At 39.4% G+C, this 13,540-nt stretch overlaps 1 protein-coding gene across 26 annotated transcripts in view; it reads right to left on the bottom strand.

Annotated features, from left to right (window-relative positions):
* Positions 1–13,540, bottom strand: part of DST (dystonin) — a 491,438-nt gene that overhangs the window by 252,254 nt on the left and 225,644 nt on the right. For all 26 annotated transcript variants that reach the window (XM_019457466.2, XM_019457473.2, XM_019457470.2 and 23 more), the window contains one exon: positions 10,489–10,550. In XM_019457466.2, the coding sequence (XP_019313011.2) occupies positions 10,489–10,550 (62 nt within the window). The remainder of the gene's footprint in view (positions 1–10,488; positions 10,551–13,540) is intronic.

Below are 13,540 nucleotides of genomic sequence, written 5' to 3'. Positions count from 1 at the left end.
ACCTGTCATCTAAGTCATTTGAATATATCTTCCTGGTCTTGAAAAGGATATTAGATACCACCTAGTTCAACCTCCAACCAAAATACTAATCACTTCTAATCCATCTCTGATAGACTCTAACTAAATCCCCATGAGATTCTGGTGGAAATTTATTACTGGCTAGGGAGTGAAACCATGGCTAATTGCACATCAGAGAGTTAGAGTTGTCCATACATGCATTAGGCTGAGTGGGGACCCCAAAGACACCAGGTCCTAATCCCTGGAGACTGTGAATGTTGCCTTATCTGGAGATGAGTCTGTACAAATGTACTAAGAATTTTGTGATGGGGAGGTGATCCTGGATTATCCCAGTGGGTCCTAACTCTAAGTGTCCTTATGCAAAGAGAGGCAGAGAGGATAACACTGAACAGAAGGAGGCAATGTGACCACAGAGGCAGATGAGAATGTGACCACAAGACAGGGAATGCCAGCAACCAGTAGAAGCTGAAAGAAGCAAAGAACAGATTCTCCCCTAGAGCCTCTGAAGGGAGCACGGCTTTGTTAGCACCTCGATTTCAGCCCAGTTAAACTGATTTCAGGCTTCTAACCACCAGAACTGTGAGGGAATAGGTTATATTGTTATAAGTCACCAAGTTTGTGTAACTTGTTAGAGCAGCCATAGGAAACTATAAAAATATACCCTGAGATCAAAACACTTTCTTGACTATCTATTACTAGGCACTGAGGCCGTTTGCAGATACTTTTTTACACCCAGTTTAAAATCTTCAAACCTGAAATTATCCAGCTATCCTCTTTTTAGATTTAAAAAAACCGAAAACTGTACTCTTTCTTATAGGACTATTCTACCAATATCTGAAAACACCCATCACATTTCTCCTGATCCTGTCTTCTCAAAACTAACTTCCCCATTGTTTCTATCATTCCTCCTTCGAGAGATGGTTTCCATGCTGTCAACATCATGACTTCCTCCTTATAGACTTTCCCTTTTACTGTCTCTTAAAATGCACTGCCATGAACTAAACAAAAAATACCCTAGATATGGCCCAATCAGCAAACAGTACAAAAGAGCTATATACTCTCAGCTCTATTAAGACAGCTTAATTCTATTAAGACTGCATTCAGGTACACCACTGTTATAAATCTGAGGTCAACAACCCCCCTAGGTCTCGTCACATGAATTACTTCTATACCAGACCTTCTGTATCATACAGATGAACATGTCAATCTTTGAAACAGAACTTTACATCTTTCACTGTCAAATTTTGTCTTTTTGATAAGACTAGAGATCTAGCTTTCTTGATCTATTACACTGGGTATTCTTCTCCTCTACAGGTCTGAACAGCGGGCCTTCTTTGACTTCAACTATCCGCTACAAAGCAGATTTATTAAATTAAGAGTCCCCTGGGGTAAGCCAGTAGTCATCTCTCTGTATGCTCATTACAATATGGAGTTATTATGTGAACATACAGCCAATCATGTCATAAAATTCACAATAGCCACACTTACTTCCTTAAAGCCTGTGTATGAAATGCAAGATTCTCCCTAAAATGCCAATTACATTATGACACTCTTGTCCTCAAAAACTTCCAACATTGTTGGCTAACCATTCACATCTGTTTCTTACCTGGCTTCATTATTTTCTATCCAATCTGATCTTCCAGCAAATCCTAGCAATCTACTTCCTCACAGGCACTGTGCTCCCCCGCCCCCGCCACCCTCTCCTCTGCACCCAGCTTAAGTCCATTTCCTCCTCCTGACACAGTCTCTGACTACTCAGAGGCACCCCAAGCCTCCCATATCTAATCTCTTAAAACCCTTACACTTTGCCACTCCTGGCACACTTTATCCTATGCTGCCCTGCCTAACTTTAATGGTTTAAATGTTTAATGGTTTTACACATATGGAGATACTTACTATCTCCAACAAAATAGCTCAATGGGGGCACCTGGTTGGCTCCACTGGAAGAGCATGTGACTCTTGATCTCAGGGTCCTGAGTTTAAGCCCCACAATGGGCATAGAGCTTACTTAAAAAAATAAAATAGTTGCATGAAAACAGAATAGTTCCTAAACTGTATTTCAAATGCAGCTCTTATTATGCTAAAGTTACAGCAAAGTTGAAAGTAAACATAGTGTTAATCTGGACTTTTTTCTTGATGAGGAATTTATCACCAAGGTATCATTCTTCTTCATGATGAGAAGACATTCAGAATTTCTCCATCCCAAGCTATATTCATCTACACGGAACCATTTCGTACTCTTCCATACATCTCTTACTATCTTGAAATCAACGATCTCTTCACATTTGTAAGTCCTGACTTACTTCTCAATTCTACACATTGGGCCTTTAACCAGACATTTCCCCAAAAAGCTTTCAAACCTTCCTCTCTACCTACACTGTTAATCTCTTATATCACAACAGAAATAATTTAAATGTCAAGTCATATTTGTAAAGAAATCAGACAAATGTCCAAATGTCAAGCTCAGCTTCTCTTTCAGCTTTAATCATGCAACTCTAAATTAATCCTTAAGAATTCAGTGTAGTCAAGACAGCAAAAGATCTGTAGTGAGGCAGATTGGAATGCATTTTTCACTTCCCCTTTAGACTGTTGTCCAACCTATGGAAAATTATATAAGCTCTCGTAGCCTTAGTTTCCACACAGTCCAAAAAACTACTAGGTGCATGACCTTGGAAAATTATGGAAATTCCCTGTGCATCAGTTTCACCATCTATAACATGGGGATAAAAATTATCAGGCCAGACTATAAGGATAGTTGTGAGAATTAAATACACTAAGACATGAGAGTGACAGATCCTGGCACATGGTTACCTCTCAAGTACTATTAGCAGCTATTATTAAATATTGGCCTTAAAATTGTAAAGTACCTAGCATACAAAAAAACACAGCTATTGGGGTACCTGGGTGGCTCAGTTGGTTAAGCATCCAACTCTTGATTTTAGCTCAGGTCATGATCTCACGGTTCATGAGATCAAGCTCCGCGTCACGCTCTTCGCTGGGATTCTCCCTTTCTCTGACCCTCCCTGGCTCACACACTCCCTCTTTCCCTCTCTCAAAATAAATAAACTTAAAAACATTGCTATTATTTTCTAAGCCATATTAGAATATTTGCTGGTTATAACAAAACTGATGGTTAATTGAAATATTTATCCATTTGTCTATGACAGGGGTTCTCAAAATATGCCCCCAACTTACCAGCATCAGCATTTTATTGGAAACACAAATTCCTGGAACTTGTTAGAAATGGAAATTTTTAGGCCTTATCCCCAGTCTAGTGAATCAGAAACTCTCAGGTAAGGCCCAGTAATCTATTGTAACAAGCCCTCCAAGTGAGTCTGATGGAGCTAGAGTTTAAGAACCACTCATATAAGTCTAAGATCTTTAAAAAATATATCTTATTTACAGATTCTAAGAACAAAGCACTGTCTTATACTTTCAGAAGATGTATTTATCATTACCCTTTATGAAGTCAATGCTTCAAATAGTCTCCCATCTCATCTGTGCCCACAGATATAAAATCACTCAAGAAGAATGTGATGGTCAAGAACACGGAGCAAATTAGAGCTTTTTCTCTATTCTCTGAACGTTATCACTATGTTCTCAGCATGAGGATTTACATTTCCTTCCAGCCACCAAATCAGAAAATAAAGAATGGTGTAATTGATTCAGTGTAGCCATGAAGTCGTTGACCTTAAAATGTGGGCAAAGAATATCCATGCTATGAGTAAATGAAGAGTTCCAAAGATATGATGGAACAGAGACAAAAATCAGATAGTCAGTTGGGTGTCTCCCATGTGGCAACCAAGCAGGTTAATACCAAATAGGGTGTGGTGCAATATTGGAACCCGGGGCCTCTTCTGCTCCAAATGCATTTATATATCAATAAATTAAAATTCAGACCAAATATTCTATTATACAACGTTAAGGAATAAACTTACAGTATAGCTAACCAGTACTGAGGAATCTATCTCTACTATAAACTGCCAGTTAGATGGATCCAAGGTAAGGAAAGCCCCTTGTAAAGACTTCTTCAGATTCCAACGTTCTAAAAATTGTTCAGCCCTTTCAATTATTCCTCTTTAATGCAGCCTCTCAGCCACGGCTCAAATGCTAATTCTGGGTCCAAGTCAACAATTAAAGAGAATCTTCTGCTCTTTGATAACTGTTAAAGTATTTCAGAAAATTGGGCCCTCTTGGTGGATCAGTCAGTTAAGCATCCAACTATTTTGTCTCAGGTCATGATCTCATAAAGTATGAGATCAAGCTCCTGGTTGGGCTCTGAGCTGACAGCTCAGAGCCTGCTTGGTATTTTCTCTCTCCCTCTCTCTCTGCCCCTCCCTACCTCACAGGCACACATACACATGCATTCTCTCTCTCTAAAAATAAATAAATAAACAATAAACAAACAAAAAAATGGCTTCATTGTTTCTTGTTTTCACCAGAGTAAGGCAAAAGTTAAATCATGGGTATTTAAACCTTAGGTGCTATTTCTTATACTATGGTCTTGTTGATTTCTAGACAGCAAGACAGAATTGCATGTGATCACAAAAAAACTAAAAAGTGATAGAAGATCCTCTAATTTATAAACTTCCATAGGTAAAATGGACATAAAAATACTGTAAATAATAGAAGACTGTCATCAATTTTATGTTTTAGAACAATCCTCTGGGTAAAATTTAGCTAAGTGAAGTCACAAACATTTTTGATAACAACCAGCTCATGTTTTTTAATACTATAATTAAAATTATTCTAAGAACAATACATAAATGTTACCTAAACCAGTAGTTTACCTCAATATCCAATTTGCAAGGTAAACAATCCAGTCTACTCAGGGTGTGAAGAGACTTACAGAGGAAACAGACTTGAATTTGTCAACTGGATTTTAATAAAAGTATTCTTTTTTTTATTTTATTTATTTATTTATTTATTTTTTTATTTGAGACAGAGAGAGAGACAGAGCATGAGCAGGGGCAGGGCAGAGAGAGGGGGAGATACAGAATCTGAAGCAGGCTCCAGGCTCTGAGCTGTCAGCACAGAGACCAATGTGGGGCTCGAACTCACAGAGTATGAGATCATGACCTGAGCTGAAGTCAGACACTCAACCGACTGAGCTACCCACGCGCCCCTTAATAAAAGTATTCTGAAAAATAATCACTCAAAAGGAAAACACTCTTGCCAGAACAATCAGTTTAAGGACAGGCTTAGTCTTACAACTGAAATACCAGAACACTAAAATTTAAATATATTTAGAAAAATGCCAGAGTCATCTTGTTCACAGCAAATGGAAGTTTTAATTAAGCAATCTATTTACTTTAAACAAATGTAATTTTAGCTCTGATGAATATAAATCAAGGCTATATTTTTAATATAGTTTTTTTCTCCAAAAAAAAAAAAATCCTAACCAAATATTTTAAGGAAAAAAAATGTTTATACACATGGATATAATAATAACTCAATCAATCATTTATAAACTTTACAGTGTTTACCTTTCTCAGTCATATAAACTTTTAAAAACTGACCATGCCAGAATCATCCCCTAAGCACTGGGCATATGCTATTTTGCAGCTGCATAAACCATAACTTCTTAAATCACAGGGAGTAATTACAAGTAGTTAAAACTATAGGTAGAAAAAAGTAAACACAACCTCATAGCCAAGGGGGACCTGCTGGCAGATCTGCAACATCTCACACTGCACACGGAAAACAAACACGGGACACAGCCCCTCATTCTAATTTGTATTCTCATCTCAGGACTTCTGGTGCAGCTCTCCCAGTAAAAGTTGGTGTGGCAAGCTTTCCCTTCTGTAAATGAAGGAAGCAAATTGGAGGATGTGGAAGATGCCCTCCAGTTGTGAATCTAAGTGAAATCACAACTGAGAAATAAAAATGGCCAACCTTTCAGAAGTATGGTGGGTCTTCACTGATTCCCTTTCTGTGAGGAGAGTGTGTGGGAGAAGAGGAAAAAGAAGAATAAAAAAGACCTGTGAGCCCCAAGATCAACCCATAAATGACTGGGGCGCAGGGTATAGGGAGGAGAGGAGGGAACAGCTAACAGGATTACCTCAAATAAGTAATTCTTCAGTGTCCCAGCAGGACTCTAAGGCAAGAAGGCAATAGGTCAATCTATCTCCTCAACAGATTCTGAACCTAAACCCCAGCTTTTTCTAAAATGAATAAACTAAAAGGGAAAGTACTTGAGGCAAGGAAAGGGACTTGGATGAGTGAGGCAGAAGGGTTCCAGAGGCAACTTATACAATGTGCCAGTTATCATGCTTTATGCTTAAATGGATTATCTCCTTTAACTCCTCACACTAATCTATCACCACCACCATTTTACAGATGAGAACCTAAGAAGGTTAAGGTCACACAAATAATAAACTGCAAAGCCTGGACACAACCCCCTGTCGGTCTAACCTCTCTTGCCTCCCATCTTTGGCTTACATGTCACAGACTAGCAACTTTGAAGGAGACATTCTTTTTTCAAAGACAATTTGATCTAAGTTACCAGAATATATAAGTTATCACCTGAGAAGAAAAACTCAGTAAAGGAAAGTCTGTTCTGGGACTAAACCTCTCAATCACCTCACTGCCCAAACAAGCAGAACTCCCAAGGACAGTTCTCCCTGGAGGCAAAACTGTGGTGGAGAGAACAGGGTAAAATAAAATAAATAAAACAATAACTTAGAAAAGGCAAACTTTGTAAGAATTATTTCAGAAGATGGAGAATAATTCCCAGCTGGAATTAGCACTCTCAGGCAGCTGAGCCAAGGGCAGGGTCTCCAGACCCTGGGCCCCACAGAGCCATCCCGAGGCACAACTCTGGGGCTGTGAGAGAGCACTCCTAGTGCACAAAACAGCCATTCCTGCCCTCTCTTCCCCCTTTAACCACCTCCCTCACCTCTCTCTCTCTTTTTTTCCTATAATGCCCCCTTTCCTGTAATTTTCCTCCCTTCCCCATGGTTTAAGGACTACTTGTGACTACAGTTAAAAGTGACAAAACATAAAGAAGGCATGTAGAATTATTCAATTATCTAAATGATTTCATTCCCAGTTTTTTCTCTCCTTACCCATTTTTACTTTATTGACCCCTTTGTCGTGGTCCTCCTTTCCCATGATCCCATTTTATTGCAAACTCTATAAATAACATATTTCTCATTCACTGAAAAGGAATATGGTAAGGCAAAAAATATATGGGACCTGCTACTCTCCTTTCTCTGTTTCTCCCTTGAAGATGTTCAATATTTCAAGTGAAGAATATAAAAAAAATCAATACAGAAAAAATACTACTTTCAAATATGAAAATTTTTACTTAAAATTCATATACTTATTTTATATTTCCCACTAATTGGATTACAACCAAATGGCTACCTAGAACAAAAGCATCCAGCATCTTTTTTCTTTTTTCTTTTTTTTTAGTGAGACAAAAGAGGCTGACAACATAGTGCAACATTCCTCAACCACTGCTTGAATGAAACATGGAAAAGTTCTCATGAAGGCTGCCCTTTCTCTGGTTATCTAACAACAAAACAAACCTTAACAGCCTGGTGCCTCTAAAAGTTTTAGGATACTGGATTATTTTTCTTCACTTGAGGTTAAAGCTATAACTTCAGACATAAAAGAATTAAAGATTAAAAAACTACGTTCTCACATATTTGAGTTTTGCGCCAGAAATCTCAGTGCACAATTCTTAAGATTATAAGGGAAGACTACTTTGAGCTGATACTAGACCAAATCAGAACAAGAATGTAAGTAACTGACAGTGGTAGTTAGCCAAGACTATGTAGTCTGACTTTCCCCCACTCCCTAAAATGAATTCTCATTTAATAAGAGTTAATTTTAAATTCTGACCCTTTAACATACTCCAAAAAACAAAAACAAAAACAAATAAACTAATCTGACTGAAACCCTCATCAGTTGGATTGGCATCTATCTAATAGCTATTGCACATAAAAATAACATATTTTCCCCATTCTTACTGTGTTGCAGCAAAAGTAAACTTTAAATCTTGAGATCTGTCATTTTATTTAAAAAAACAAAACAAAACAAAACCAGGTCACATATTCCAGGTAAATCAGGCTTTGAACCTTTGCTGTCTGATTCTGAAGGCTATGTGTGTATAACCACTAAATTAAACCACCTTGGGCAGCAGCTAGAAGAATTAAATGATTTAATGTATACAACATATATTACACACAGTGAGAATACTCTTGCCAAACACTGCGATGGGTCCTAGGAGTAAATAATATAGCCTTTGTCCTCTAGCAGCTCGAATGGAATTTTGACATTTTTAGCAATGGAAGTCTCCTTTTACTCAACCATTCAATTTATGAACTACTTATAAAATGAATGGCCCGATCCAACACGCCTGGCACACAGTAGACCCTCAATAAATACCTATCCAGGGCCCGTGCTATGGTTCCTATAGGGCCTGTGTTTCTACTTCTACTTCTCTTTGGCATCCACTGCCAGCAGTTGTAACGTGATTACCAACCTGGAAGTATAGCAGCTATGCTCCAGAAGACGTAGGACAACCCTCTGTGCCCACTGACATGCCCACCCCTACACAGCCACAGCTACAAAGGTTGCTAGGGCATCAGCCACCAAAAGGGAACCTCTTCATCAAAAACTTTGCTTCCCTTGGATTCACCTCAGAAATGGGGAAATCTTGTCAGAGTCTTCAGCTCCAAAGTTCCATACCCTTAACCTCATAATCAGCCCACCTATGCCCCAGCCTGTGGAAGAGTCCCACTCACACTTTGTGTGTGATTAGACAAAAGCTTGAAAGAGGGTAGGTACACGGCTGGTATTTTTTGTTAGTATTCACAATATATTTCCTAACAAAACCATCATAAAGCAGAATGTCTCAACCTCTTATCTCCTGCCAACACATCAAAGGATTCAGCTCCCATCAACAACAGAACTTATTCTCTCTCTCTCTCTTTTTTTTTTTTATAGAAATTCTCAATTGGAGAGTGGGTGACATGGCCTTCCTGAAGGACATATCAGAATTTGGGGAAAGAATTTTGTCAATGGGTAGTGAGACAGAGGGGACTACAACATCCCTCAGGTAATTTTGATACGTCCCTTGAAATAAGAATCACTTTTATAGAAGGCTATTAGATGCTAGTACATTATTGGTACTACTTTGCTACATGATGCTTTAAATACGATTAGTAGAGTAGCTTAAAGAATGTAACCACATTCAAAATAATGTGTTTTGGTTTTTTTTTTCTGAGAGAACTCTTTCTAACTCTCACACTTAAAACATTACCTGTTTCCAACTTTAGGACTGTCTGTAAGAGGGGAAAAAAGTGACTAATAGTTCATTGCGAAGTTACACAGGTGCTTTAGCTGAGATTTATAGGGTGGGATCCAATAACTCCATGAAACTGTATGCAAATTTTGTGTGCATGTGTATTTTTCTGGAGAGCCTATACCAGATCCTCAAAGTGTCCCATAGCACACAAATAAATATTAACTTGAGAACCACAACTATTTACTACACAGAGAAACACAGACATTAAGCCAATATCAATGTCATACTAAGTACAAGAAGAAAAGTAAGTCTAGACTTCAGTCTCTACAATCCATCTTTATTCTCATATAAGTAACAGTCTGCCATCCACATAAATCTGAGGCCAGAACCTGGTCTGAATCTTGAGAGAGAAAAAATCTTACTGGAGAATTACAGTTTTTCCACGCCCTAACACATAAATATTTACATACTTCTTAAACTGCTGAGATTTTTTTTTAAGTCCAATAATAATAGGTTTTCCTAACATCACAGAATGCACTATAATCACTGGGTACTTATTTTCTCACCTTCATCATTACCTACAGGCCACACACCAGATAATCACAGATGCCTAAAATGCATGTGAAATGCTCTGGAATTTAAACTTTCAAGTTGGTATTGAAATGCTATGCTTCAGGGGCATCTGTGTGGCTCAGGTGGTTAAGCCTCCAACTTTGGCTCATGTCATGATCTTGTATTCGTGAGTTCGAACCTCTGTGCTTATAGCTCAGAGGCTGGAGTCTGCTTCGGATTCTGTGTCTCCCTCTATCTCTGCTCCTCCCCCGCCCACACTCTGTCTGTCTGTCTGTCTCTCTCTCACAAAAATAAATAAACATTTTAAAAAATTTAAAAAAAGAAAAGCTAGGGGTGCCTGGGTGGCGCAGTCAGTTAAGCATCTAAGTTCGCCTCAGGTCATGATCTCACAGTTTGTGAGTTTGAGCCCTGCATCAGGCTCTGTGCTGACAGCTCAGAGCCTGGAGTCTGCTTCCGATTCTGTGTCTCCTTCTCTCTGTGCCCCTCCCCCACTTGCACTGTGTCACTCTCTCTCTCAAAGAAAAATAAACATTAAAAAAAAATTTTTTTAAAAAGAAAAGCAATGCTTCAGAGTTATACGATACTGCACAATAAATTAAAGTAAGCAAAACAATTCCAAGATGTGAAAATAATAAACTGACCTTCATGAGATGCTGATTTATCCATTTTGTAAACGTTTTCTTTTGAACTTTGTCCCGTTCATCTGGAAGGGGGAGAAAAAGATATAAAATGAGGTTGGTAAAAACTATGACTTCAACTGTGATTATGAAAGGTATTCAAAAAATACCGGTTAGTACATTTGAATTTTCCCGTTGAATTTTGGCAACTTACAGCTATCTGTAAGAAGGTTAGAGATCCATCTGTCAGACTGGTCTCTGCCCAGTGTTGTATTTGCCAGTGCTACTCCATTAAACAAACCCTCTGCGCATTCTGTTGCATATACTCCATCACAACTACCACAACCAGGAAGTTGTGTGACAAAAACCTTACTACCTTCAGGTGAGCCCTTGCATTGAACTTCACAAAGCACTTGACCACATATTACATCCCATCTGGTCTTCCAACTAAAAGAGGGAGGAGTAGGTAGTGTCATTCCCATCTCACAAAAGAGGAAAACAAGATTTAAGAGAGGTTAAACCATGAATATTCAACAAAATATTTAAAACTGTGATAATTACATTCAGGTCCGTTGGCTGAAATAAACTCTGGTTTAATGACTAACCACACTGCTTTTCTCCTAGACTCCCAGTTTTGAATTGTTTGGTAAAAAAGAATACCCCAACTAGATCCTCAGTATGATACACCCTGGTTAACACAGACATGGTACACAGAAGGGTGAGGGATGGCTTCTTGTGATTTAAAAAGAAAGAGCACTCGAATATTGTGGTTCTTCAATAATTATTTCAAAAGAGAACCATAATCTTCCAACACCCAGAACTGACATTCAAAACTATACTACCTTCTTCCTTCCTGGTTCTAGGCAGCAATTCCCTACATATTTGTTTCCATTCTTCCTCCTTTATGCATCTGGGATAGTACTTTCTTCTTCCTTGGTGGTCTTCTCTCCTTCTCTGCCACGGTTTGAAGCTCTCTATTCTTTCCCTAGGGGTAGGCTATGTCTCACTCTCTTCCTCCTCATTCTTCATCCCTGAGTGTCCTTAAACTATTTTAATGGAACAGAAGTGCCTTTGAAAAATTTGTTCTATTTATTAAAAGTATTTATGGACATTGTTAAGGGGATTGGATTCAGATAGCTGTGTAGCAACATCCTAAATTCACCTTCTCTTACTGACACACCAAATCTACAGCCACATGTGGATGAATTCCCTCTTAAAGGGACCTGAAAACTAGCTGAACATCTCCTCTACAACAAAAGACAAAAGAACCACACTGAGACAGGTAGGAGAGGCAGAGACATGGTTTCACTGGTGCAATGACCCACAACCAGCAGAGATCTCACAAATATGGAGCATCTCTCTGACTGGCAAAATATCTGTGTCCCACATCAGACATCACAACCTTTGGAACCTGCACCAGAGAAATGTGCCCCCAAAACATACGGCTTTAAAAAATAACAGGGCTTATATCCAAGAGACCCAAAAGGCTGTGGGAAACAGAGAAAGTCTACCCTTAAAGGACTCACTCACCCAGTCACTCAGCACAAAAGCAGCAATTTAAAAATGCACCTAGACCACATGAGAAGATTCATTAGCTCATCTTAAAGCTTCTGCTGGAGGTGCAGGGGCATACTGAAAATTTCTCTGGATATGGAGGTACTGTCATTTTTTTACTCTCACACCAGTTTGCTAGCACCAGTATTGGCAGGCACCATTTTTGGGCTCCCTCATCTTGCTCATCCTACTGGGCTTGCCCAAACCCCACACAACTTCTCTGTGCCCCCCTCACCACCCTCCCCCCACTACAGCCCCACTTCAGCTACTTAAGTTGTTTTTTTTTTAGTAATCTCTACATCCAACATGAGGCTCAAAACCACAACTCTGAGATCAAGAGTCGCTCTTCCAACTGAGGCAGCCAAGTGCCTTGTGGCCCAGCTCCACTTCAGCCGGCAGACAGACTTATACCACCCCAGGCTCCCCCAAAGCACTGCTGAAGATTGTGGGCTAGCCCCAGCCCTAGGCTCCCCTTTGACTCAGCCAAAGCCAGTGGGCACACACAGTGCACACAGGAGTGACCCCTTAAGCACTTGTCTCTGGTGGCCAGTGTGGACTGCATTGCTGGGCTCCATGAAACTAAAACAACAGAAGAGATAGTTTCTGGCAAGCTACCACCCCCAGGGCAAAGCACAAATATTAGACAGAAACACGCCCCCAGTCTTCCTGTGAAAAATGCCTATTTACTGTTCTTGGAGCATTAGCCAGAGGGGCAGGCTTCAGATTTACCATACGGCTGTAAACCACAGAGGAGTTCTCAGACAATATAGTCTGGAAGACGCATCTCTGCACTCTCCCTCTGCCTTGCTACAGCTCACAGGTACCTCCCAGACAGGAGCTTATACACTTATCTGGAGCCCTGAGTTTTGCAACTGTTGCCAAAAGGACATCTCTAAATCATGTGGTCTGCAAGCCCAGCAGAAGTTATGACTGTGGTCCCACAGGACTGTATATATTTGCATACTTTAAAAGGTATGCCAGACCTGCCTCAGGGTCTGGTTTCCAATGAGCTGGAAAATAAATGCTGGCTGAGATTACTCCCTTTGAAACACTGAGAGGAATTCGCACAATCTCAACAACTGAGACCTGTCAAGAATAAAGTAGGCTGCTTGAATAATCACAAAGGTTTGAGAGACAACCAAGAGGTAGGGCAAGGTTGAATGATAAAGTTCATTGCTTATACAAAACCACTCCTTCAAGACTGGGAGAGGTAGGTGATTTGCCTGATACACAGAAATGAACACAGAGAGACAAGCAAAATGAGGGAACTGAGAAATATCTCCCAAGCAAAAGAATAAGATAAGACCCCAGGAAAATACCTTAATGAAATGGAGATAAGTAACTTACCTGATAAAAGTCTGAGTAATGGTCATTAAGATACAGAACTTGAGAGAAGAACAGATGAACTTCAACAAAGATAAAAACATATATATATAAGAATATACCAAATAGAAGTTATAGAGCTGATGAACAGAACAACTGAACTAAAAAACACATCAGAGGGGTTCAAAAGCAAATTAGA

The sequence above is a fragment of the Panthera pardus genome, unplaced genomic scaffold (genome assembly GCF_024362965.1).
Source record: "Panthera pardus isolate Hobbes unplaced genomic scaffold, ASM2436296v1 HiC_scaffold_17, whole genome shotgun sequence".
Classification (NCBI taxonomy): Eukaryota; Metazoa; Chordata; class Mammalia; order Carnivora; family Felidae; genus Panthera; species Panthera pardus.
This window is presented reverse-complemented; position numbering and strand designations above follow the sequence as displayed.